Here is a 26,275-nt window from a genome sequence, read left to right as displayed (position 1 = left end):
AGTAAATTCTGAAAATATATATTTAATGAGTAATGATGAATTTAAATATATTACAACCAGAATAAAATAAACAGAAATATAAATCAATTAAAAGTTGATGATTTACCAGTAAACTTAACATCAATAAAATTATTATATTTATATAAAGCTAAATAATATTGAGTGCAACATCTTAAAAAAAAATTGATACACGAAATTATTTCATAAATGTAATACTGTTAAAATTATGAATTTCCATTTACCTTAATTGATCCTTTGATTAGGTGATAATTAATTTAGTAGTTAATGCAATAAATTTTGTTTTTTTTCTATAAACACAATGTCATTGACTTGGTAACGTATTTTGACGTTTGACTGTTAATTGTGTCATTGTTGTTTGTTAATCTTTGGATGTCATATTGTCATGGATGTAAATAAATGTAAAAAAAAAAATAACTCACGTGTGGAATAACGTGATCCCAGCTAGAAGTCTATGTTAACCAACATGGTTTCGATAACTTTTGAGTTGCAACTATTGTAGTCATGACTACATTATTGACTACTGCAATTATTGAGTTGACTACACTGACAATGCATTTATCGAAATCTTAAGTTGTAGTCAAAAGTAGTCTAAAGTTTCAAATTGTAAATAAAAGAAAAAAATTTCGAATATTATAAATAATAACAAACAAATGAATTGCGTGCTGTAATTCATTGTCAGCTGTTAAAAATTAAACCCAGTGTATCATCAAACTATACATCAAATAACTTTATTTGTTCAATTCAATCTTCTTGTATTAATTTTTTTATTTTAAATTAAGATACACAATGGTTAATTAAATAAATAAAAATATTCATTATTTTTAGAATACAATATTTCTTTTTCATTTTTAACAAGTCCTTAAGAATAGTTTTATTTGTTGAGGTGAATAATTAATCAAATCATTTTGGTGAATTTATAAAATGAATATATTGTCAATAAGATACGATTGTCATGTTCAAGAATTTACCTTACTTATAATTTAGTAAGTATCTAAAATAACTGTAAGTATTAGCAAGTTAAAATGAAAATATTCTTTTACAATATGTCTTTGCAATGTCATTGACTTGGTAACATATTTTTGTATGAATTTTTAAAAATAAATTATGAAAAAATATTACGCGTAAATTAGAAAGAAAAGTATATGATAACTGTAATTAAATCTATTCAACAACCAACCATTGAGATGTAATTATTGACTTAGAAGCTTCTATTAATGACTCACTACATTCTGTTATGTGTAAAATGATACCATTTGTACGATTTTTAGTTGCCTGATCAGCACCAATAATCAGATGATCTGTAATTCTACCTATATAAAAGATACTAATCATTTCAAGATCTGGATTATTTTTTATAAATTGAATAATACCAGCATCAGTAAGGTTATCGCATTCATCACAATAAATTCTTTTAAATCCTTTCAATTTGATAAGGAAGCTGTCTGTAACTGTATGAAGAATGCCTACATCAAGTATTTGTAAATTTTTTAAGTTTGTTAAAGCATCGAGAGCTGTTTTAGTAAGACCTCTGCAACCTTTGATATTTAAACTTTTCAGGTTCTTACAATTATTAGCAATAGCAATGATTGTACTATCTTCAAGCTCTAATGCCGTATGGAAAGAAAGATGTTCAAGATATCGTAATTTTGATAATTCATCAAGAACACTTTGAGAAGAAAATGAGTCACCATCAATAGATGGTAATATGTAACAATAAGGTATTTCTAAACGCTTAAGTTTCTTACAATCGTTAGAAATTGCAATTATTGATTCTTCATAAAGCTCAGTCACACCATCCAATATTATACTTTCAAGATTTTCCAACTCTGTGAAATTTTCTAAAGCAGTATTTATTGTATTCTGACTTTTTATTTTTAAATGTTTTAAATTCCTGCAATTTTCAACAATTGTATTTGCTAAGTCAGGCATTATGTCACAATAAATACCAAGATATTCCAAGTTTTGAAAATTTATCCAATTGTCATGAGAAATTTCATCTAGATCATAAAGCCCCCGTGGCAGATCAAGATGTTTTAGATTATCGCATGTATGAAAAATTGTCTCAAGTACTTCTGTAGAGAGGTTATTCGCATCATAGTCAATACCCATCGTTAAGTCGATATACTCCAAATTAAAGAGTTTATTAAATAGAAAAAACCTTTCATATATATCATATAGTCCAATGTCTAGATGAACAAGTGTTGTCATGTCTTCTATTTCTTGAAAGTTCATTTGGTCTAAACAGAGGCCAACTGATGTTAATTTTCGAAGATTCTTGAATCTTTGTAGAGTCTAAAAATAATAGAAATTTATTTTAATAATTTGTATTAAATGATAGTATTGTTTGTCACTGGTAACACGTGAACAACTAGTTGACGTTCAATGACAACTTACCATGGAAATATTTTGTTTTCGATCAGACAGAGGTTCAGCAAATAAATGAATTTCATTAATGTCTTCTGGAAGGCTATCAATTATTGCAGAGAGATTAATTGTCTTATTCGTGTAGTTGTGAATCACTGTTATTTTGATAGATTTTAATTTATCTAACTGTGTAAATGCTTGAACAAAGTGATCAGCATTATTAATTAAGGAATTATCATCAAATTTACATTCCAAGATTGTTAAATTTTTACAGTGATCACCAACAAATGGCATGATACTTGAATTACAAACATTTGAGAGAGACAATTCTTTTAGATAATTACCACATCTTAATAATATTTTTTCGAGGTAAGATTGTGTCATTAAACGGTTATCATAACAACGTCCAATTGATGATTCACATTTGTATTTTTTAATGTCATACCAAGCTAGTTGACATGCCTCTTTCCATTCGGCACAAACTGGAAGAAAACGTATCAAATTCAATAATTAATAATACAAACATTGATATTTTATTTTTTTAAAAAAAAAACTTTATTTTAATAATAATATTTACCTTTTTCCATGTCTATCCTTTCTGGTATTGGCAGCAACATGATGATTTTTGCTAACACGTCGTAGTCCAGTGAGGTGATAACGACTTTTTGATCCTTGTCACTTTCATCAGAGGTTGCTTGGTTTTTCTCAACACATATTCTTTTTGAACTCATTTTAAGTAAATTCTGAAATTATATATTACAAATACGATAATGAATTTAAAAGTATTACAACCAGAATAGAAAAAATTAAAAGTTAATATGATTCACCAGTAAAATCAACATTATTAAAATTATATTCAAAGCCAAATAATGTTGAATCTCATGCAACATGTTAAAATAAAACTGATACACGTGATTGTTTTATAAATGTAATTGTTAAAATTATAAATTTCCATTTACCTTAATTGTTCTTTTGTTAATGATTAATTAACTTGCTGATGCAATAAATTTTTTCTTTTTCAATACACAATGCCAATGACTTGGTAACGTATTTTAAAAAAAAATTAATGTATCTAATTATGATGAGTTTTGATCAAAGAATATTGTACGTTCAACCATTAATTTTACTATTGTTACCCTTGATCGTCCTTGATAATATAAAGCTAATATTAGTTGATATGAATTCAATATGGCTTGCAATGGCTTGTTATGAAAAAAGAAAAAAAAAACACTCTCGCATCAACGTATTAACGGGATCGCAGCTGGATGTCTACGTTACCAGCACGGTTTTGATAACGGTATTATAGTCTCAAATAAAAAATTTTGTATTGTTTTGAATGTTATAAATAATAACAAACAAATAAATTGTGCTGTCATTTATTGTCACCTGTCAAAAGTATATCATCAAACTACGTCAAATAACTTTGCTGATTGTATGCTTTTATTTGTTGACAAATCAATCACTAAAAATGGCACCAAGAACTGGCCAACCAGTGAAAGTAAGCTATTGTTATTGTTTATTTCCACTAATAATTAATATTATTTAAACACTAAATTAATATATTTTCAGGAAACTATTATCTATGTTGCTGATGTTGGAATTAAACAAGATGATCTAAATGGAAAAGTTTCTATTGATGCCAATTGATGCTGTTGAAGAGGTTATGAATTAATAATACAAAAAAGCAGTTTGTTGTTTGTTGTTTTGTATTTTTTTCTTTTAATTAATAACAACACAAAGACATTTGTCATCATTATATTTTTAGATTTTCTTAAGACCCAATGATGAAGTTGGCATCATTCTCATGGGTTTTGATGCAGCCCAGTATAATTTTGATAACATTAAAGAGTTCCAGTCAGTTCAAACAGTATCAATTGATACAATAAAAATATAAATAAAATAAAACCAAAAAATTGGCACAATAAAAATTGGATTAAGGAACTGCTGTTAAAGTTGCAAAGAGTAAATGTTCAAATATAAAAAAATACTGAAAAAATAAAGTTTAAAATAATTTGGTAATTTTTTTTAGGTCATTTAGAACAACATTGACCATGCTGAATAATTATTCATCTTCTGATGATTGTTTACCAACAATACAAAAAAATTTTTTACAAAGAAAGTATATCTATTTTTAAGCTTTGTTTTACAAAATTATTAACATTAAAAAAGTCATAGGAAAAATTTAATTTTGTAATAAAGAATATCCAAGAACTAACCATTGAGATGTAATTATTGTCTCAACACGATCAATTAATAACGGATTGAATATTCTTATGTATAAAATAATACCATTTGTACGATTTTTAGTTGCCTGATCAGCAGCAATTGGCGTATCGATTGTAATTTTATCCACAAAGCAGATACTAATCATTTCAAGATCTGGATTATTTTTTATAAACTGAATAATACCAGCATCAGTAAGTTTCTTGCAACCATCACATATTAATGTTTTTAATCCTTTTAATTTAATAATAAAGCTATCAGTAATTATATCCATATAACTTACATCTAGTTTTTGTAAATTATCCAAGTTTGTTAAAGCATCGAGACCTATTTCAGTAATACCTCTGCAAGATTGAAGTTGTAAAATTTTTAGGTTTTTACAATTATTAGCAATAGCAGTAATTGTACTATCTTCAAGATTTTTTACATGATACAAATTTAGATGTTCAAGACATTGTAATTTTGATAACTCATGAAGAACAGATGAGGAAGAAAGTGGCTCAATGGATGATACTTCGTAAGGAATTTCTAAACGTTTAAGTTTTTTACAATTGTTTGAAATTGCGATTATTGATTCAGTATGGAGTCCCATTATCTTAAACCGATTAAACAATATTAAACATTCAAGATTTTCCAGCTCTGTCAACTTCTTTAAAGCGGTATTATTCATAGAGAAATTATGATTATGTATTTCCAAATGTTTTAAATTCCTGCAATATTTAACAATTGTATTTGCAACACCAGGCATTATGTCACAATAAATACCAAGATATTCCAAGTTTTGTAAGTTTATCCATTTTTCGCGAGGAATTTCAGCCAGATCATAAGAACCACGAGGAATATCAAGATGTTTTAGATTTTTGCATGTACAGAAAATAGTATTGAGCAACTTTGTAGAGACTTTATCCTCTAGTTCCCTCCATGGAATGCGTTTCAAATGGTACAAGACGATCGTAAAATTAATATATTCCAAATTAACGAGTTTATCAAATAGAAAAAACCTTTCAGGTAGATCATATAGTCGAATACTAAGATGAACAAGTGTTGTTTTTTCTGCTATTTCTTGAAAAATCATGTTATCTAAAAAATAGTCGCCTAGTAATGTCAATTTTTGAAGATTTTTAAATTTTTTAAGAGTCTGAAAATAATAGAAATTTATTTAAATTATTATTGGATATATTCGATTGATGTATATAGTATTGTTTATCACTAGTGATAAACAACTAATTGATATTCAATAACAACTTACCATAGGAACTATGTGTTCTTGGGGTACAGGAGATTCAGAATTTAAATGAATTTGATTAATTTCTTCTGGAAGACTATTAATTATTTTAGATAGATTAAATACTTTATCATACCGGCAATCAGTACACGTTGTTATTCTAATGCATTTTAATTTATCTAATTGTGTAAATGCTTGAACAAAATCATCAGCATGATAATTCACCGAACGGACGTCAAATTTACATTCAAGATTTGTTAAATTTTTACAGTGATCACCAATAAATGGCATGATACTTGAAGTGAAAACTTTTAAAAGTGACAATTCTTTTAGGTAATGACCACATCTTGATAATATTTTCTCGAGGTATGATTCTGTCATTAAACGGTTATCATAACAACGTCCAATTGATGATTCACATTTGTATTTTTTAATGTCATACCAAGCTAGTTGACATGCATCTCTCCATTTGGTACAAACTACAATGAAAGGATTCAATTTAATAATTAATAATAGGAACATTAAAATTTTATTAAGAAAAAAGAAACTTTATTTTGATAATAACATATTTACCTTCTTCCATGTCTATCCTTTCTGGTATTGGCAGGAGCATGAAGATTTTTGCTAATGAGTCGTAATCCAGTGAATTGATGACAATTTTTTTATCCTTGTCACCATCATCAGAGGTTTGTTGGTCTTCCTCAATACATATTTTTTTTGTACTCATTATAAGTAAATACTGTAAATGCCGTTGTCCACGTCTTTGATAACGACCTAAGGTCTTTTAAATACAGAAAAATATGTTATTAAATCTGCTCTTTTCCTCTTTAATTAATAAAAATCCAATTTTCTTTTAAAACCAATTTGAAGGTTAAAACACGTGGGTCACAGTATATTTTTTTTCAAAATAAGTAAACGCTTCTTTTCAACCACATTAAACTAATCTTTACCTGGAACTCCAGGTGAACTCCAGGTGTACGACTTCCAGCAGCTTTTATAATATGTTTAAAAATTCATAATTGTCGATAAGTCAAATTCTACAAAATAATAGTCGATTACTTTTTAGCTAGATAGCGCGATGAAATTTTCTCAAATCCAAGATGGCCGCGCCTATTAGAGTAACATTTTTGAATTTTGTGTCGTGATTTTATATATACTCTTTTATTTTTGCAATAATAATTGTTTAAAAATTAGAAATTGTTGTTTTTGTAAATTTTGTCAAAAATTAATGGGCTTGTCAATGGTGTTGGAGCTGGCAAAGGAAAATCTTAATTTTTAAAAAATAAACAAATAGTATAATGTCAATTTCATGTTATTTAATTGTGATAAAAAATATTTTTGTTGTATATACAACAATTATTTTTATTATAATATACAACAAAAGGATGACCAGCAAATATTTGGATAAATGACGTCCTAAATGACAATTAACAAAGGTCTTGGGTTTTCATTGACACCAGAGTATTTACAACCAAAAAAGGCAACAGGTTGAATAGCAATTATTATTTATAAGTATTTTTTTTGTCGTAAAATAATCAAAGAAGCATTTAACAACAAAAATTATTTCTTATAGATACAAATAATAAATGGCCAGTTATTATTTGGAAAATATGTTTATATAAGTGACGGCACTTGAAGTCTTAGCAATTTATTAAACAAAAAATGATGAGATTATATTCGACGAGTAAGTGTGCTGTTTCATCACGATAAGCAAGTAGTGAAAATGACGATCGTGACGCCAGGACCACCAGTGAAAACTTAACTATGACTTCTGTAAAGCTCCTGCTAAAATGAATCCAACAAAGTTCTTTTCAGTTTTCTCCATGATTTGTAACCCGAGCTGATTAACAACAATGACTTAAAATTAAAAATTTATTATCTTAATCAAAAAAACAAAAATTGTCTTGATATTTATAATTATTTTTGTTTCAGGAAAAGTCATATAACATTGTAAATTGTACCATCTAAATCATCTTTCGTGCTCTTTTAATGAAGTGCTTTAAAAATTAATTCAACAATCTTCATGATATTATGCTTCAACAATGATGAATCCCTAGTAATGAAAAATTATTCCTCAATTATTATGAATGTCAACTTCAATTGAATTTACAAATAATTCAGTTTGAATGAATCTTAACACTTTGAGAATTATTTAATATGATTTAGCTTTATCAATGTTAAATTTATTAATTTTTTTTTTTAAATTAGTCTAATTAGTTTTTAAAACTTGAAATGACATACGTACGATTGAAGGTAAAAATAATTGTACAAAAAGTTATTTAAGAAAATATATTTATTTTTTAACGTATCTTTTAAAAATATTAACATTGTCATTCGAATTGTTATGGTTCCAAGTAATATTACATAAAAAATTAGAAAAAGATATACAGTAAATTTAAGGAAGTTTATTAACAAGTAACCATTGAGATTTAATTGTTGACTCAGAAACTTCTTCCAATAACGGATAAAATAATTTTATGTGTAAAATGACACCATTTGTACGATTTTTAATTGCTTGTTCAGCAGCAATTATCATGTCAATTGTTAAATTATCAATAAAACGGACATCGAGAATTTCAAGATCAGGATTATTTTTTATAAATTGAATAAAACCAGCATCAGTAAGTTTTTCGCATTCATAACAATAAAATTCTTTCAATCCTTTCAATTTGATAAGGAAGCTGTCTGTAATTATTTCAAGACCACTTACATTAAGTTTTTGTAAATTTTTTAAGTTCGATAAAACAACAAGAGATGTTTCAGTAATTTTACTGCAACATCGGATGTCTAAACTTGTTAGGTTCTTACAATTATTAGCAATAGCAATAATAGTACTGTCATCAAGCTCTAATGCTGCACACAAATATAGATGTTCTAGATATTGTAATTTTGATAATCCATTAAGAACAGATGGAGAAGAAAGTGGGTCACCATCATTAGCTGGTTCTATTCTACATTCAGCAATTTCTAAACGTTTAAGTTTTTTACAATTGTTTGAAATTGCGATTATTGATTCCTCTTTGAGCGGAATGTCAACATTCAATATTAAACATTCAAGATTTTTCAACTCTGTTAACTTTTTTAAAGCAGTATCCATTATATTGTGACTAGTTATTCTCAAATGTTCCAAATTCTTGCAATATTTAACAATTGTATTTGCTAAGTCAGGCATCATGTCACAAGAAATACCAAGATGTTGGAAATTTTGAAAGTTTATCCATTTCTTGAGAGGAATTTGAGCTACATCATAAGGACCAGGTGGAATATCAAGATGTTTTAGATTTTTGCATGTACAAAAAATAGTCTCAAGTACTTCTGTAGAGAGGTTCGACACATACTCAATATCCATCGTGAAGTCGATATACTCTAGATTAACGAGTTTATTAAATAGAGAAAGAATTATATGATCATCATATAACCCAACGTTTAGATGAACAAGTGTTGTTATTTCTGCTATTTCTTGAAGGTTTATGTTGTCTAAACAAAAGTTATGTACTGTCAATTTTTGAAGATTTTTAAAGTTTTTTAAACTCTGAAAATAATAAAAATTTATTCAAATAATTTATATTCATTTAATTGATAGTATTGTTTGTCACTAGTGATAAGCAATTAGTTGGTATTTAATAACAACTTACCATGGAAATATTTTGGCTTATATCCCACCACGGTTTAGCAAATAGATGAATTTCATTAATTTCTTCTGGAAGACTATCAATTATTGGAGAGAGATTGATTGTCTCATTCGAGTCGTTGTGGTCCACCGTTATTTTGATGCATTTTAATTTATCTAACTGTGTAAATGCTTGAACAAAATGATCAGCATTATCAATTAAGGATTTATCATCAAATTTATATTCCAAGGTTGTTAAATTTTTACAGTGATCAACAACAAACGGCATGACACTTGGACTACAAACATCTGAGAGAGACAATTCTTTTAGATAATTACCACATCTTAATAAAATTTTTTTGAGGTATGATTGCGTCAACAAACGGTTATTATAACAACGTCCAATTGATGTTTCACATTTGTATTTTTTAATGTCATACCAAGCTAGTTGACATGCCTCTTTCCATTTGGTACAAACTACAATAAAAAGTATCAAATATATAATAATTAATAATTAGAAACATTGATATTTTATTAACAAAAAAAAAGAAACTTCATTTTGATAATAATTTTGTATACCTTCTTCCATGTCTATCCTTTCTGGTATTGGCAACAACATGATGATTCGTGCTAATGAGTCGTAATCCAGTGAATTGATGACAATTTTTGGATCCTTGTCACCATTATCGAAGGTTGGTTTGTCTTCCTCAATACATATTTTTTTTAAACTCATTTCAAATGAACTCTGAAAATATAAGTAGGTATATTAAAAAAATGATAATGAATTTAAATGTATGACACCCAGAATAATAATAAAAAAAAAAAAAAATAACCATAAAAAAATATATATTCTAAGATCAATTAAAAGTTGATGATTTATCAGCAAAATCAACATCAATAAAATTATATTTAAAGCCTAATAATATTGAATGCCATGCAACATGTTAAAAGACAATTGTTACACGTGATTGTTTTATAAATGAAATTGTTAAAATTACCTATAAACTTTTATTTATCTTAATTGATCCTTTGTTGATGATTAATTTATTATTGATGCAATAAGTTTTAATTGTCTTCTCCAATACACAATTTTATTGACTTGGTATCGTTTTTTTTTTCTTTTAAATAAATGCTGTACGTTTGACCGTTAATTTTACTATTGTTATCTTCGATAATATCAATTAAATTTATCAAGTTGACATGGATTGACATGAAAAAAAAAAAAACACGTATTACATAACCTGATCGCAAGTCGCAACCAGATGTCTACGTTACCAGGATGGTTTTATAACGGTATTTACATTAAAAAGTCTCAAGTTGTAAATAAAAAATTGTAAAAAATTTCTTGAATATTATCATGTCTTATAAATAATAACAAACAAATAAATTGTGCTGTCATTTATTCTCACCTGTCAAAAGTGTGATCATCAAACTACATCAAATAACTTTGCTGATTATATGTTTTTATTTGTTGACAAATCAATCAGCTAAAATGGCACGAAGAACCGGCCAACCACTGAATGTAAGCTATTGTTATTGTTTATTTTTACCATTAATTAATATTATTTAAACACTAAATAAATATATTTTCAGGAAACTATTATCTTTGTTGCTGATGTTGGAATTAAACAAGATAATCAAAATGGAAAAGTTTCTATTGATGCCAATTGATGCTGTTGAAGAGGTTATGACATTAATAATACAAAAAAAAAAGGGTTGTTGTTTTGTATTTTTTTTTCAATCAATAACAACACAACAACATTTGTCATTCTAATATTTTTATAATTAAATTTCTAACAACAAATGATTATTTTACATTAAAATTTAGAATAATAATATTTTTAATAACATAAATAGTTCCAGCCAGTTCAAACAGTATCAATTAATACATTGAAAAATATAAATAAAATAAAACCCAAAAATTGGATTAAGGCACTTCATACTTCTGTTGAAGTTGTAAAGAGTGAATGTTTAGGGTAAATATCAAACAATAATCATTAAAAATACTAAAAAAATAAAGTTTAAAATATTGTGGTAATTTTTATTTAGGTCATTGAGAACAACTTTGATCATGCCGAATTCTGATGAATTAAATGCAGCTGAGATGCAAAAAATTTAAAACAGTATTCTCAAGGAAACACTTTATTTACTTTGCATGTAAGAAATATTATCAATTTTGTAATTTTAAGCTGCATATAATGGCAATTGATATTTTATTTTTCAAGTGGAATAAAATCCACAACAACAATTGAAGAGTGGAAAAATAATTCTGGGTTATTAGTCTATCAAGTAATTAACCAAAAAAAAATGCAATTAAATTTAAATATTCGAATAATTTTTGTTTTTATGTCAACAGGTTTCTGGTGGATACATGACATTCAATCAAACTTTATCATCTTTTAGAATATTTGGATTTGAAGATAAAAAAGCAATGGCTTGGAAATGTGATCTTGAAATATGTGATATCAAGATCAAAATAAATGCATACATTTTGGTAACAAAAAAAAATAATTTATTATTTAATTTTGTTTATGATGTTATGCCTCAACAACGATGAATCCCTGATAATGAATTCCTGAATGAATCTCAACACTAAGAATTATTTAGTATGATTTTATAAGAAAACTTTATCCTTTATCCTTTTTTTTACTATGAAATTGAAGACCATGACATATAGTTCTGGTGTTATTGATTTTTATGCTCTTTCTAATGTACCAACACTCTTTGTTGTTGTTATTATTGGTGAACATTTACTCGTTCTTTTTTTTGAGCTTTATGAATGTTAAATTTATTATTTTTTTTTTGTTCGATAAACCGCTGTTGTTGCTCACAAATAACTTTACTAATTACTTCATTTTTTCAATTCAATAATATTTGTTTTTCATTTTCGAAAAATCTTTAGAAATATTTTTGTCTATATGAATATTTCTTAAGGCGAATAATTAATCAATTTATTTTTGAAAATGATTATTTATCAACAGAATATGTTGCCAATAAAATGCAATTATCATATTCCAGCACTTACCAGCTTACTTACAAATTTGTAAATATCATTGTTCCATAGAAAAATTCTATACAAGAATTGTTATTGTTGATTTTGACCATTAATTAATATTATTCAAACACTAAATCAATTTATTTTCAGGAAACTATTATCTTTGTTGCTGATGTTGGAATTAAACAAGATGATCTAAATGGAAAAGTTTCTATTGATGCTGTTGAAGAGGTTGTGACATTAATAATACAAAAAAAGGGTTGTTGATTCTGATCTTGATCAAGATACAATTGTTATTAAAAAAAAAAAAGAGCTTGTTGATAGAGAATAAAATATTGACACTTGAAATAATTGTAATGAAGGCTATCTGTATGATCAAGAATTTATTTCAATAACAGGTTTGTTTTTTATTAAAATAAATTAATAAATATCACAACAAAAACAGTATAATAAATTGATGATTTCTAATTTTTAGAACATGAAGCACATAGTTTAAAAATTGAAACAGAAAAATCATTTATACTTTATGGTTTTACTAATCAAGATTTAGTTGAACTTGATTACAGATGTGGACTACAGACTCATATAATTTTGCCAAGTCAGGTAATTAACATGACAATTGTTAATTCAATAATAATACATAAAAATTAAATGAAATTATTGCAATGTAAGATAATCATTATTAATTTGTGTTAAATTATTTTCAGTGTATGTATATTTATGAATTAATTCAGACTGATGAAAGAAGTGTCATTGATACAAGACCTTATAGATCAATTTTGAGGCAATTAGAAAAGGAAGAAAGTGATGCAGTTGATAATTTAATTGACACAATGTTATTGGATGATGATGTGTTAAAACCTGGTCAAATAAATGATGTTAAAATTCAAAATATATAGAACAGCTTAGCTTATCGTGCTATCAATCCAAATTCACCATTGCCACCTGTTAAAACCTCTCTACTTGCACCAATTAAAGCAACAAATTATATTGCCAATGAAAAAATTGATTTATGTGTAAAAAAACTCATAGAATTATTTTCAATTCCAAAAGAAGAAAAAGATGGAGAAACTTTAGAAAATAATAATACAACAGCTATGTAATGTTTTTTTTTATTTTTTATTATTTTACATAATTAAGCATAATTGATTTTTAAAAATTATTATGTTTATTATTTGTTTATGTAGGGATGTGGAAGAGGCACAAGTGAGGTAAAAATAATTGTCCGATTCTAAAAATGATTTGAAAAATTATATTTATTTTTAAAATTTGCTTTACAAAAATTTCAACATTGACATTAGAATTTTTATGATTCCAAGTAATATCGAAAACAAGTTAATAATGTTTTTTTACAATGTCATTGATTATTCGTAACGTATTGCGTGTATGTGTTTTTAAGAATAAATTAGAAAAAAGAATGAATAAATTTAATTAATAACAGTCAACAACCAACCATTGAGATTGAATTATTGACTTAGAAGCTTTGATTACTGACATATTATCCATCATTATGTGTAAAATGATACCATTTGTACGATTTTTAGTTGCCTGATCAGCAGCAATTATCATGTCAATCGTTATATTGTCAATACGATAGGCAACAAGAATTTCAAGATCTGGATTATTTTTTATAAATTGAATAATACCAGCATTAGTAAGTTTCTTGCATCCATTACAATGCAATTCTTTCAATCCTTTCAATTTGATAAGGAAGCTGTCTGTAATTATATCAAGAGAACTTACGTCTAGTTTTTGTAAATTTTCCAAGTTTAATAAAGCAACGAGAGCTGTCTCAGTAAGATCCCTGCAAATTTGGATACTTAAACTTTTTAGGTTTTTACAATTATTAGCAATAGCAGTAATTGTACTATCTTTAAGATTTCTCACATAACTCAAATTTAGATGTTCAAGATATTGCAATTTTGATAACTCATCAAGAACAGATAGAGAAGAAAGTGGCTCACCATCAATAGATGGTACTATAGCACAACCAAGAATTTCTAAACGTTTAAGTTTTTTACAATTGTTTGAAATTGCGATTATTGATTCGTTATCGAGTTCCATTATATCAAACAGACCAAACAATATTAAGCATTCAAGATTTTCCAACTCTGTCAACTTTTTAAGAGCAGTATTATTTATACAGAAATGAGTTATTTTCAAATGTTTTAAGTTTTTGCAATATTTAACAATTGTATTTGCTAAGTCAGGCATTAATCGACAATAAATACCAAGATATTCCAAGTTTTGAAAGTTTATCCATTTTTCAGGAGGAACACGAGCTACATCATAAGGACGAGCTGGAATATCAAGATGTTTAAGATTTTTGCATGTACAAAAAATAGTCTCAAGTTCTTTTGTAGAGAGCTCATACAAATTATACTTAAGTCTCATCGTTAAGTCGATATACTCCAAATTAACGAGTTTATTAAATAGAGAAAGGTTTTGATGTATATCTTTATATAGTCCAATGTGAAGATAAACAAGTGTTGTTATGTCTGCTATTTCTTGAAGGTTTATTTTGTCTAAACAGAGGCCAACTAATGTTAATTTTTTAAGATTTCTGAATCTTTGAACAGTCTGAAAATAAAAGAAATTTATTTGAATAATTTGTATTCAATTGATAGTATTGTTTGTCACTGGGGATACATATAAACAACTAGTTAATATTCAATAACAACTTACCATAGAAATATTTTGTTTTCGACGCCATAGAGGTTTAAAAAATAAATGAATTTCATTAATGTCTTGTGGAAGACTATCAATTATTGCAGAGAGATTGATTGCCTTATTCGAGTCGTTGTGGTTCATCGTTATTTTGATGCATTTCAATTTATTCAACTGTGTAAATGCTCGAACAAAGTGATCAGCATTATCAATTAAGGCATTATCATCGAATTTACATTCCAAGATTGTTAAATTTTTACAGTGATCACTAACAAATGGCATAATATTTGAATCACAAACATCTGAGAGAGACAGTTCTTTTAGATAATTACCACATCTTAATAATATTTCCTCGAGGTATGATTGTGTCAACAAACAGTTATCATAACAACGTCCAATTGATGATTTACATTTGTATTCTTTAATGTCATACCAAGCTAGTTGACATGCCTCTTTCCATTTGGCACAAACTAGAATAAAACGTATATTAAATTTAAAAATCAATAATACAAACATTTAATTTTATTAACACAAAAGAAACTTTATTTTGATAATAATATTCACCTTTTTCCATGTCTATCCTTTCTGGTATTGGCAGCAGCATGAAGATTTTAGCTAATGAGTCGTAGTCTAGTGAGTTTATGACGACTTTTGGATTCTTGTCTCCATCATCATGGGTTTGTTGGTCTTTTTCAATACATATCGTCTTTGCACTCATTATGAGTAAATACTGAAAATGCTGTTGTCAACGTCTTCGAGAACCTCAAGTCTTTTAAATAAAGAAAAATATGTTGTTAAGTTCTGCTTTTTATTTTTTGTTTTATTAACAAAAATCCAAATTTTTATTTAAGAACAGTTTAAAGGTTAAAAACACGTGGGTCACAGTATTTTTGTTTTTTTTTTAAATAAGAGCTTTCTTTCAACCACTGCAACCACTTTCAATATAATCTTTACGTGGAACTCCATGCGAACTCCAGGTGTATGGCTCCCTGCAGCTTTTATAATTTTCAAATTCATCATTGTCGATAAGAAAAATTCTACAAAATAATAGTCAGTAATTTTTTAGCTAGATAGCACGAGTAAAACTTTCTCAAATACATAATTGCTCAGTGTTATCGCGGCCGATCAGTACTTGCTGCAATGAGCGCAATCGAAAAATTTAAATTCCCATCGAAATAATCCTAGCCAATTTCTTTTCAGGTGTATTAAAAAATGTTACACCTTCCATAAAATAAAATATGATTATCATATATTTTTAGATAAAATTATATATAAATAAATATATTATTTTATGAGTTTTATACTTTTATATATATTTTTTTTTACACTGTCAGTTGAGAATACTGTTTGAAATTTTTTGCATATCATTCTTTTTTTATTTACAATCAATATCAATACTTACACTTTTAAATTTGGTAGAATTGTTGTGTTTAATACAAAAATATTTGTTTTTCATTTTTAAAAAAACTTTAGAAATATTTTTGGTAGTATGAATATTTGTTTAAGTGAATAATATTAATCAATATTTTTTTGTGAATGATTATTTATTAAGAGAATATGTTACCAATAAGATGCAATTATCATATTCAAGAATTTACCTTCCCTACAAATTTATAAAATGATTTTTTAATCCACTTGAATATCATCAAACCTGTAATTACATATGTACGATTGAAGGTAAAAATAATTGTTCCATACAAAAAATTATTCGAAAAAGATATTTATTTTTGAACTTTGTTTTACAAAATTATTAACATAGTTTTTTTACAATGTCATTGATTATTCGTAACGTTTTGCGTATGTATGTGTTTTTAAGAATAAATTAGAAAAAAGAATGAATGAATTTAATTGAAAACAGTCAACAACAACCATTGAGATTTAATTATTGACTTGAAATGGTGTCTTATTGAAGAATTCAATATTTTTACGTATAAAATAATACCATTTGTACGATTCTTAGTTGCCTGATCAGCAGCAATGACCATTACAATATTACAATTGTATCTATTTTTTCATTACTTAAATTAAGATACTTAATGGTTATTTATTAAAATAATAAATAATTGCCAATAAGATAATTGTCATGTTCAAGAATTTATCTTACTTAAAAAGTAAACTACAAGAGAATATGTTGCTAATGAGATGCAATTGTCATATTTAAGAACTTACCAGCTGACGAATTTGTAAGTATCAACAATAACTGGCACATCTTAAACTTTGTTTTACAAAATTGTTAACATTGTCATTAAAATTTTAATGATTCCAACTAACATCGAAATCAAGTTATACTAAATTAGAAAAAGTCATACGATAAATTTATTTCCAGAAGTATTCACAATTAACCATTGAGATGTAATTATTGACATAGAAGCTTTTATTAGTGACCAATCGCCTGTTCTTATATGTAAAATGATACCATTTGTACGATTTTTAGTTGCCTGATCAGCAGCAATAACCATATTTATTGTAATATTATCAGTAGAGCAGACATCAAGAAATTCAAGATCTGGATTATTTTTTATAAATTGAATAATACCAGCATTAGTAAGTTGCTTGCATTTATCACAATGCAATTCTTTTAATCCTTTCAATTTGATAAGGAAGCTGTCTGTAATTATATCAAGACGATTGACATTAAGTTTTTGTAAATTTTTTAAGTTTGTTAAGCCAACGAGAGCTGTTTCAGTAATACCTGCGCACAATTCGATTTCTAAACTTTTGAGGTTTTTACAATTATTAGCAATAGCAGTAATTGTACTATCTTTAAGATTTTCTGAATTACGCAAGTTTAGATGTTCAAGATATTGTAATTTTGATAACTCATCAAGAACAGATGGAGAAGAAAGTGGCTCACCATCAATAGATGATACTATAATGCAACCATCAATTTCTAAACGTTTAAGTTTTTTACAATTGTTTGAAATTGCGATGACGGATTCCTCATGGAGCTTAACTACACGAAGCATTAAACATTCAAGATTTTCCAACTCTGTCAACTTTTTTAAAGCGGTATTATTTATAAAGTGACGACGATTATGTATTCTCAAGTGTTTTAAATTCTTGCAGTATTCAACAATTGTACGTGCTAAGTCAGGCATTATATTACAAGAAATACCAAGATGTTGTAAATTTCGAAAGTTAATCCATTTTTTAAGAGGAATTTTAGCTACATCATAAGGACCAGCTAGAATATCAAGATGTTTTAGATTTTTGCATGTACAAAAAATATTATTGAGTATTTCTGTAGAGAAGTCATTAGTATTTAGGTATATATATCCAATCATGTTCATCGTCAGATCGATATATTCCAAATTAACAAGTTTATTAAATAGAAAAAATCCTTCGGGTATATCATATAGTCGAGTGTTGAGATGAACAAGTGTTGTTATTTCTGCTATTTCGTGAAGAATGTCTTCCGACCAGAGGCTATGTAATGTCAATTTTTTAAGATTTTTAAATTTTCTAAAAGTCTGAAAAAAATAAAAATTTATTTAAATAATTTCATTTAATAGTATTGTTTGTCACGAGTAATAAGCAATGAGTTCGTATTTAATAACAACTTACCATAGAAATATTTTGTTTTCGATCCCACAGAGGCTTAGAAAATAAATGAATTTCATTTATTTCTTGTGGAAGACTATTAATTATTGCAGAGAGATTAATTGTCTCATCTAAGTAGTCGTGTTCCACCGTTATTTTGATGCATTTCAATTTATCCAACTGTGCAAATGCTTGAACAAAGTGACCAGCATCATATTCTAACGAATCAACGTCAAATTCACATTCAAGACTTGTTAAATTTTTACAGTGATCACCAACAAATGACATGATACTTGAATCACAAACATCTGAGAGAGACAATTCTTTTAAATAAATACCACATCTTAATAATATTTTCTCAAGGTATGATTGTGTTAGCAAACAGTTATCATAACAACGGCCAATTGATGATTTACATTTGTATTTTTTAATGTCATACCAAGCAAGTTGACATGCTTCTTTCCATTTGGCACAAACTACAATAAAAAGTATCAAATATGAAAATTAATCATAGAAACATTGATATTTATTTAAGAAAAAAGAAACTTCATTTTGATGAATACCTTCTTCCATGTCTATCCTTTCTGGTATTGGCAACAACATTATGATTTTTGCTAATGAGTCGTAATCCAGTGAATTGATGACAACTTTATTTTTATTCTCGTCACCATCATCAGAGGTTTGATGGTCTTTTTCAATACATATTCTTTTTGCACTCATTCTAGGTAACCTATGAAAATATATATCAAAATAAATGATGATGAATTTAAATGTCACCCAGAATAATAAAATAAAGAAAAATAACCATAAAAAAATATATATATTTGAGATATAGATCAATTAAAGGTGATGATTTACTAGCAAAATAAACATCAATAAAATTACATTTTAAGCCAAATAATATTGAATAACGTGCAACATGTAAAAATACAGTTGACACATGTGAGTGTTTATAAATGTAATTGTTCAAATTATAAATTTTTATTTATACCTTACTTGATCTTTTTTTGATGATTAATTTAGTTGTTGATGCAATAAATTTTGTTCTTTTTTCACTACATAATGTCATTGACTTGATAACGTATTTAAACAAAAATGAATGTATTAATTAAATGATGTGTATTAATTAGACAATTTTGTACGTTTGATCGTAAATTGTGCTATTGTCATTTGTTAACCTTTGATATGATATGGATTGATATTAAATATTTAAATACCATGGAGGTGAATAATATTTACATATGTAAAAAAAAAAAACAAAAAAAAATCATGTGTGGGAATAACGTGATCCCAGCTAGAAGTCTACTCTACCAACATGGTTTTGATAACTCATTAGTTGACTACAATTGACTTGAATTGATTACTGCATTCATTGAGTTGACTACATAGATAATGCATTTATTAATACAAGTCTTAAGTTGTAGTCAAAATTTCAAAATGTGAATAAAAATTTTTGAATGTTATAAATAATAACAAACAAATAATCTGTGCTGTCATTTATTGCCACTATTGTCAGCTATCAATAGTGTATTATCAAACTACATTAAATAATTTTACTGATTATTCCCATTTTTTCAATTTAATCTTGTATTTATTTTTTTTATTTTAAATTAAGATACTATATATGGTTCATTAAACAAATAAAAATATTTACTATTTTTGAAATATAATTATGTTTTTTTGACAAATCTTTAGAAATAATTTTGGCTTAATGAATATTTGTTTAGGTAAATAATTGATCAATTTATTTTTTTTAATTATTAAAAGAATATATTGTCAATAAGATGTGATTGTCATCTTCAAGAATTTAACTTACAAATTTGTAAGTATCAACAATAACAGGCACATTGATTAAAAAAATATCAAATGATTTTTTTTGGCCACGACTTGAATATCATCAAAGCTGTAATGACATTCGTACCATTATATAAGTAAATATAATAATTGTTCCATACAAAAAATTATTCGAGTTAATTTGAGTTAATATTTTTTGACTTAGTTTTACAAAATTATTAACATGACATGGCGTTAAAATTTTTATGATTTCAAGCAATATTGAAAACGTAATAGTTGTAATGATAATACTGTTTTTTTACAACGTCTTCAATGTGTCGTTGACTTGGTAAGGTACTTTGTATGTATTTTTAGGAATAAATTATACAATGATTTTAATTATATATATCCAACAACTAACCATTGAGATTTAATTATTGACTTGGAAGCATCTTTCAGAACGGACGATATAAATATATGTGTAAAATGATACGATTTGTTCGATTTTCAGTTGCCTGATCAGCAGCAATTACCGTATCGATTGTAATTTTATCTACACAGCAGATACTAATCATTTCAAGATCTGGATTATTTTTTATAAATTGAATAATACAATTCAATGTTTTTAATCCTTTTAGTTTAATAAGAAAGCTGTCTGTAATTGTATTAAGATAGCTTACATATGTAATATGTATAAAATATGTAATAATTTTGAGCCAGTTGAATATCATCAAACTTGTAAATACATGTTTCATTAATTAATCATTATATTATGTAAAAATAATTGCTACATACAAAAAATCATTTGAATTAATTTAAGTTGATTTTTTAAAATTTTATTTCACAAAATTATTAGCATTGACATTAAAATTTTTTATGATTCCAAGTAATATAGCGAAAACAAGATATAATTATAATGTTCTTTGACAATGTCTCCATTGACTGTCATTGACTTGGTAAGGTGCTTTGTATGTGTTTTCAAGAAAAAATTATACGATGATTTTACTTCAAAAATATTTAACAAACAACCATTGAGATTCAATTATTGACTTAGAAGCTTTGATTATTGACAAATCACTTATTATTATGTGTAAAATGATACCATTTGTACGATTTTTAGTTGCCTGATCAGCAGCAATAATCATGTCAAATGTTATATTGTTAATACAATAGACACTAAGAAGTTCAAGATCTGGATTATTTTTTATAAATTGAATAATACCAACATCAGTAAGGTTCGTGCATTTATTACAATACAATTCTTTTAATCCTTTCAATTTGATAAGGAAGCTGTCTGTAATTATATCAAGATAACTTACGTCTAGTTTTTGTAAATTTTCCAAGTTTGATAAAGCAACGAGAGCTGTCTCAGTAAGACCAGTGCTACCTTGGATATCTAAACTTTTTAGGTTTTTACAATTATTAGCAATAGCAGTAATAGTACTGTCTTTAAGATCTTGTGCAAAACACAAGTTCAGACGTTCAAGACATTGCAATTTTGATAACTCATCAAGAACAGATAAATAATCAAATGAGTTATTATTGAAAGATAGTACTATCCAACAACTAAAAATTTCTAAACGTTTAAGTTTTTTACAATTGTTTGAAATTGTGATTATTGATTCCTTCTGGAGACCACCTACATCAAGCATCAAACATTCAAGATTTTCCAACTCTGTCAACTTTTTTAAAGCAGTATTATTTATTGAGTAATTAGAATAATTATATATCTTCAAATGTTTCAAATTCTTGCAATATTTAACAATTGTATTTGCTGACTCAGGCATTATATAACAGAAAATATCAAGATATTCCAAGTTTTGAAAGTTTATCCATTTTTCGCGGGGAATTTCAGCTACATTGTAAACAGCAGTTGGCATTTTAAGATATTTTAGATTTTTGCATGTACAAAAAATAGTATTGAGTACTTTTGTATTGCGCTCATTTTGCCGTGCGCGTTTTAATGTAAGGTACCTGACCAGCGTTAGGTTAATATATTCCAAATTAACAAGTTTATCAAATAGACAAAATCCTTCGGGTATATCATATAGTCGAATGCTAAGATGAATAAGCGTTGTTTTTTCTGCTATTTTTTGAAGAGATATGCTATCTAAAAAATAGCAGACCTGTAATGTCAATTCTTGAAGATTTTTAAATTTTTCAAAATTCTGAAAATAACAGATATTTATTCGATTAATATAGTATTATTTGTGACTAGTGATAAATAACTAGTTGGTAATTTGGTATTTAATAACAACTTACTATATAAACTATGTTATTTGTGCGTACAGGAGGTTCAGAAATTAGATGAATTTGATTAATTTCTCCTGGAAGATTATTAATTATTCCAATTGGATCAAATGTTTCCTCATACCGCTTATCATTAAACGTGTTGCTGTTTTAATTAACATCCCAACCAAAAATGACGGATTTCCAAAGCTTATCATAAATGGGTTCAACTTAAATCGACGTTAAATTCGAAATTCACACTTCACAAACAATGGAATTGATGGAATGTAATTGAATGGAATCACCAAACGGTACAAATCGATGATCATTGAATGTAATAAAACGAATCGAAAATTAGAAATTCAATTTTCCATGTCGAATGGAACCAACTTTGATCCATCAACAGAGATTTTCAAAATCATTATAAGCAATAAAACGTCGCAACGTCCTGAGGGTCTTAAACAAAAAGGAGCAAGTCCTGATATTTTTTACAAATGCACCTTGGTTTGACAAAAACAATTTAAATGGAATCGAATTGATAATGTAAACCTAGTAAACCAAAAATCGAATAGTCAATTTCTAACCCAAATGTCCAAGTTAGATAACATTTGAATTTGTATCGTGATTATATTTTTATCGAAAATGTATCAATCAATTTGTTGAAACAATCGAAAATTTATCATTATGAATATACCTATTGTTGTAATTTATGGGTTGAGCACAAATGTTTGAATTTTTAATCAATCAATCAATTTATCAAATTTCATAATAAATAAAATGGTTGATTTACAAATTGTTGTTTTAATTCAATCTTCTTGTATTTTTATTTTACTATCTTGCTTTAAAGATAAAATAGTTAATGTGTTATAAAAATTTATTTAGTTTAAATATTTGTTTTTCATTTCAGAAAAATCTTAAGTAAGCTTAAGAAAAATTTTGGCTGTATGAATATTTGTTCAGGTGGATAATTAATCAATTTATCTTTGCGAATGGTCACTTATTAAAATAATATATTGTCAAAGAGATGCGATTGTCATGTTCAAGAATTTGACATTAAATCAGGTTCATTTTTTTCTCTTAGCTTTGTCTCTATAATTAAAAAAAAAATAATAAATAAAATAATTGTATGTTTTTTGTTAATGATATAATTATTATATTAAACCTGTGGATAATTGTCGATTTAATTTTACAACAAGTGCGAATGAATGTATACAAAATAATATACGGGTAATAAAATTTAATGTTCAACCAAATTTTCAGTACATACTTAGTTTGTTGACGAACAATGCATATGTTCTTGGTCTTTTGTAAATTTATATATGAGGTATAATTTATAATTGGCATAAATTCCTTTGTTGAATAATCAAAGCAAAATCGTAACGTGAATTTTTCGATAAAACAAATTGATGCAAAAGGAAAAATTAATATAGTAAATTTGGTTTTTATTTTTTTTAAAATAAATTTTAATTATAAAATTAGTAAATTGGAATTCAGGTTGAATTTAATAATTTAATATCTCAGTGTTAATAAATTTTGATATTTTTTGTAAACAATTATATGTTTTTTTCATTTATATTACAATGATAAATTCACCGCAGAGTCAAAATATTTCTGTCACACAGTTATTTATAGTAAATAAAAAAGCTGTGAGGTATTATTTTTATCTTTGTTTTTTTACTACCCTTGTTACATGAAATTGTCTATTTAAATAAAGACAACTATATTTTGTGAATGTTAAAATTGATTCAAATTACTGTAAAAAGTAAAATTCAAATATTTACCTTGATTTTAATATTAATATTATATGCTTAGCAGAAATCAATTTGAATTATTCCTTGTTATCGCGAAGGCTTTTGGCTGTATGGGCTGTATGTGTATTTATAGACCTTGATTGAGACTCAGTCGGACAACCATTGTCTAAACAATACAAACGGTAGTAACTATTTGCAGTTATTTGACAAAACTGAAAATAGTGATAATTATTGTTGATTAAAATTATTCATTTATTTTAATCATGGTTCAAACTCCAAAATGATTCGGTCAATGGCCAAGTAACCAAGTTGCTTTGCCAAAAACTGCCAAGCAGTTTGAAAAAGAAGCTAAAAAAAACTTGCAAAATTAGAAAAGTTTAAACCAAAGTAAGATAAAACAGATATTTATGATTTTTATGATTTCAAGCAATATCGAAAACGTAAGTTATAATGATAATACTGTTTTTTTACAACGTCTTCAATGTGTCGTTGACTTGGTAAGGTACTTTGTATATATATATATTTTAGAAATAAAATATACGATGATTTTAATTATATATATCCAACAGCTAACCATTGAGATTTGATTATTGACTTGGAAGGTTGTCTTGTTGAAGGATTAAATATTATTATGTGTAAAATGATACCATTTGTACGATTTTTAGTTGTCTGATCAGCACCAATAACCATATCAATTGTAATATTATTCATATACCAGACACTAATCTTTTCAATTGAATAATACCATATTGAATTAGAAAAAGTCATTGCACAATGCAATTCTTTTAATCTTTTCAATTTGATGAGGGAGCTGTCTGTAATTTTATCAAGATAACTTACGTCTAGTTTTTGTGAATTTTCCAAGTTTGATAAAGCAACGAGAGCTGTCTCAGTAAGACCAGTGCTACCTTGGATATCTAAACTTTTTAGGTTTTTACAATTATTAGCAATAGCAGTAATTGTACTATCTTCAAAATCATCTGCATAACGCAAGTTTAGATGTTCAAGATATTGTAATTTTGATAACTCATCAAGGACAGATGAAAAATTAAATAAGTTACCATTAACAGATGGTAATATAACACAACTAGGAATTTCTAAACGTTTAAGTTTTTTACAATTGTTTGAAATTGCAATTATTGATTCTGTATTGAGCTTAATGCGAGGAAGCAATATTAAACTTTCAAGTTTTTCCAGCTCTGTTAGCTTTTTTAGAGCAGTTTCATTCATTAAGTCATCAGGATTATGTATCCTCAAGTGTTTTAAATTCTTGCAATATTCAACAATTGTACTTGCCAAGTCAGGCATTATATTACAAGAAATACCAAGATGTTGTAAATTTTGAAAGTTTATCCATTTTTTAAGAGGAATTTTATTTACATCATGAAGACCAGGTGGAATAACAAGATGTTTTAGATTTTTGCAGGTACAAAAAATGGTCTCAAGTACTTTCGTAGAAAAGTGGTACGACTCATACTCAATTTTACCCAAATTTAAATGAACAAGTGTTGTTATTTCGGCTATTTCTTGAAGAATGTCTTTTGACCAGAGGCCATGTAATGTCAATTTTTTAAGATTATTAAATTTTTTAAAAGTCTGAAAATATCAAAAATTTATTTGAATAATTTGCATATTCATTTGATTGATCGTATTAGTTGTCAATGGTGATAAACAACTAGTACATGATCAATAACAACTTACCATAGAAACTTGTTTTAGAATCGACACAAATTTAGAAAATAAATGAATTTCATTAATTTCTTGTGGAAGACTGTCAATTATTGCAGAGAGATTAATGATCTCATTCAAGTTGTTGTGATCCACCGTTATTTTGATGCATTTCAATTTATCCAATTGTGTAAATGCTTTAACAAAGC

General features: G+C 26.5%; 3 protein-coding genes and 2 long non-coding RNA genes across 5 annotated transcripts; 2 read left to right on the top strand and 3 right to left on the bottom strand.

The window, feature by feature from the left end:
- Nucleotides 1-768: 768 nt before the first annotated feature.
- Nucleotides 769-3,595, bottom strand: LOC122847744. Its single transcript, XM_044145594.1, has 4 exons — nucleotides 3,345-3,595; nucleotides 2,963-3,128; nucleotides 2,416-2,867; nucleotides 769-2,313 (listed from the first exon to the last, which is right to left on the bottom strand). The coding sequence occupies exons 2-4, from the start codon at nucleotides 3,114-3,116 to the stop codon at nucleotides 1,183-1,185; spliced, it is 1,737 nt and encodes a 578-aa protein (XP_044001529.1). The 5' UTR covers nucleotides 3,117-3,128; nucleotides 3,345-3,595; the 3' UTR covers nucleotides 769-1,182.
- Nucleotides 3,596-8,110: 4,515 nt separating this feature from the next.
- On the bottom strand, nucleotides 8,111-10,182 carry LOC122847743. Its single transcript, XM_044145592.1, has 3 exons — nucleotides 10,023-10,182; nucleotides 9,469-9,920; nucleotides 8,111-9,365 (listed from the first exon to the last, which is right to left on the bottom strand). The coding sequence occupies exons 1-3, from the start codon at nucleotides 10,174-10,176 to the stop codon at nucleotides 8,229-8,231; spliced, it is 1,743 nt and encodes a 580-aa protein (XP_044001527.1). The 5' UTR covers nucleotides 10,177-10,182; the 3' UTR covers nucleotides 8,111-8,228.
- Nucleotides 10,183-11,069: 887 nt separating this feature from the next.
- LOC122847741 lies at nucleotides 11,070-12,731 on the top strand. The gene is made up of 4 exons (XR_006373402.1): nucleotides 11,070-11,419; nucleotides 11,493-11,716; nucleotides 11,800-11,937; nucleotides 12,589-12,731. It is a non-coding gene; the product is annotated as an uncharacterized LOC122847741 (long non-coding RNA).
- LOC122847742 lies at nucleotides 12,726-13,476 on the top strand. The gene is made up of 3 exons (XR_006373403.1): nucleotides 12,726-12,836; nucleotides 12,914-13,041; nucleotides 13,146-13,476. It is a non-coding gene; the product is annotated as an uncharacterized LOC122847742 (long non-coding RNA).
- Nucleotides 13,477-13,617: 141 nt separating this feature from the next.
- LOC122847696 (putative adenylate cyclase regulatory protein) lies at nucleotides 13,618-25,706 on the bottom strand. The gene is made up of 8 exons (XM_044145555.1): nucleotides 25,460-25,706; nucleotides 25,046-25,378; nucleotides 21,530-21,973; nucleotides 18,984-19,121; nucleotides 17,562-17,974; nucleotides 14,629-15,018; nucleotides 13,934-14,556; nucleotides 13,618-13,669 (listed from the first exon to the last, which is right to left on the bottom strand). The coding sequence occupies exons 1-8, from the start codon at nucleotides 25,704-25,706 to the stop codon at nucleotides 13,618-13,620; spliced, it is 2,640 nt and encodes an 879-aa protein (XP_044001490.1).
- Between the last annotated feature and the right edge of the window lie 569 nt (nucleotides 25,707-26,275).

Source organism: Aphidius gifuensis, linkage group LG1 (assembly GCF_014905175.1).
Source record: "Aphidius gifuensis isolate YNYX2018 linkage group LG1, ASM1490517v1, whole genome shotgun sequence".
Taxonomy (NCBI): Eukaryota; Metazoa; Arthropoda; class Insecta; order Hymenoptera; family Braconidae; genus Aphidius; species Aphidius gifuensis.
This window is presented reverse-complemented; position numbering and strand designations above follow the sequence as displayed.

What these genes read in the sequence shown, in the direction of transcription:
- LOC122847744 (XM_044145594.1), bottom strand. Translation starts at nt 3,116, where the DNA reads ATGAGTTCAAAAAGAATATGTGTTGAGAAAAACCAAGCAACCTCTGAT. An exon ending in AAGGATAGACATGGAAAAAG is followed by an intron (nt 2,868 to 2,962) that starts GTAAATATTATT and finishes GTTTTCTTCCAG; the next exon opens with TTTGTGCCGAATGGAAAGAG. An exon ending in GAAAACAAAATATTTCCATG is followed by an intron (nt 2,314 to 2,415) that starts GTAAGTTGTCAT and finishes TATTATTTTTAG; the next exon opens with ACTCTACAAAGATTCAAGAA.
- LOC122847696 (XM_044145555.1), bottom strand. Translation starts at nt 25,706, where the DNA reads ATGCCTGACTTGGCAAGTACAATTGTTGAATATTGCAAGAATTTAAAA. An exon ending in TGATCAGGCAACTAAAAATC is followed by an intron (nt 19,122 to 21,529) that starts GTACAAATGGTA and finishes TTTTTATTGTAG; the next exon opens with TTTGTGCCAAATGGAAAGAA. An exon ending in CTGACTTAGCAAATACAATT is followed by an intron (nt 14,557 to 14,628) that starts GTTAAATATTGC and finishes GCTCTTAAAAAG; the next exon opens with TTGACAGAGTTGGAAAATCT.
- LOC122847743 (XM_044145592.1), bottom strand. Translation starts at nt 10,176, where the DNA reads ATGAGTTTAAAAAAAATATGTATTGAGGAAGACAAACCAACCTTCGAT. An exon ending in AAGGATAGACATGGAAGAAG is followed by an intron (nt 9,921 to 10,022) that starts GTATACAAAATT and finishes TTTTTATTGTAG; the next exon opens with TTTGTACCAAATGGAAAGAG. An exon ending in TAAGCCAAAATATTTCCATG is followed by an intron (nt 9,366 to 9,468) that starts GTAAGTTGTTAT and finishes TATTATTTTCAG; the next exon opens with AGTTTAAAAAACTTTAAAAA.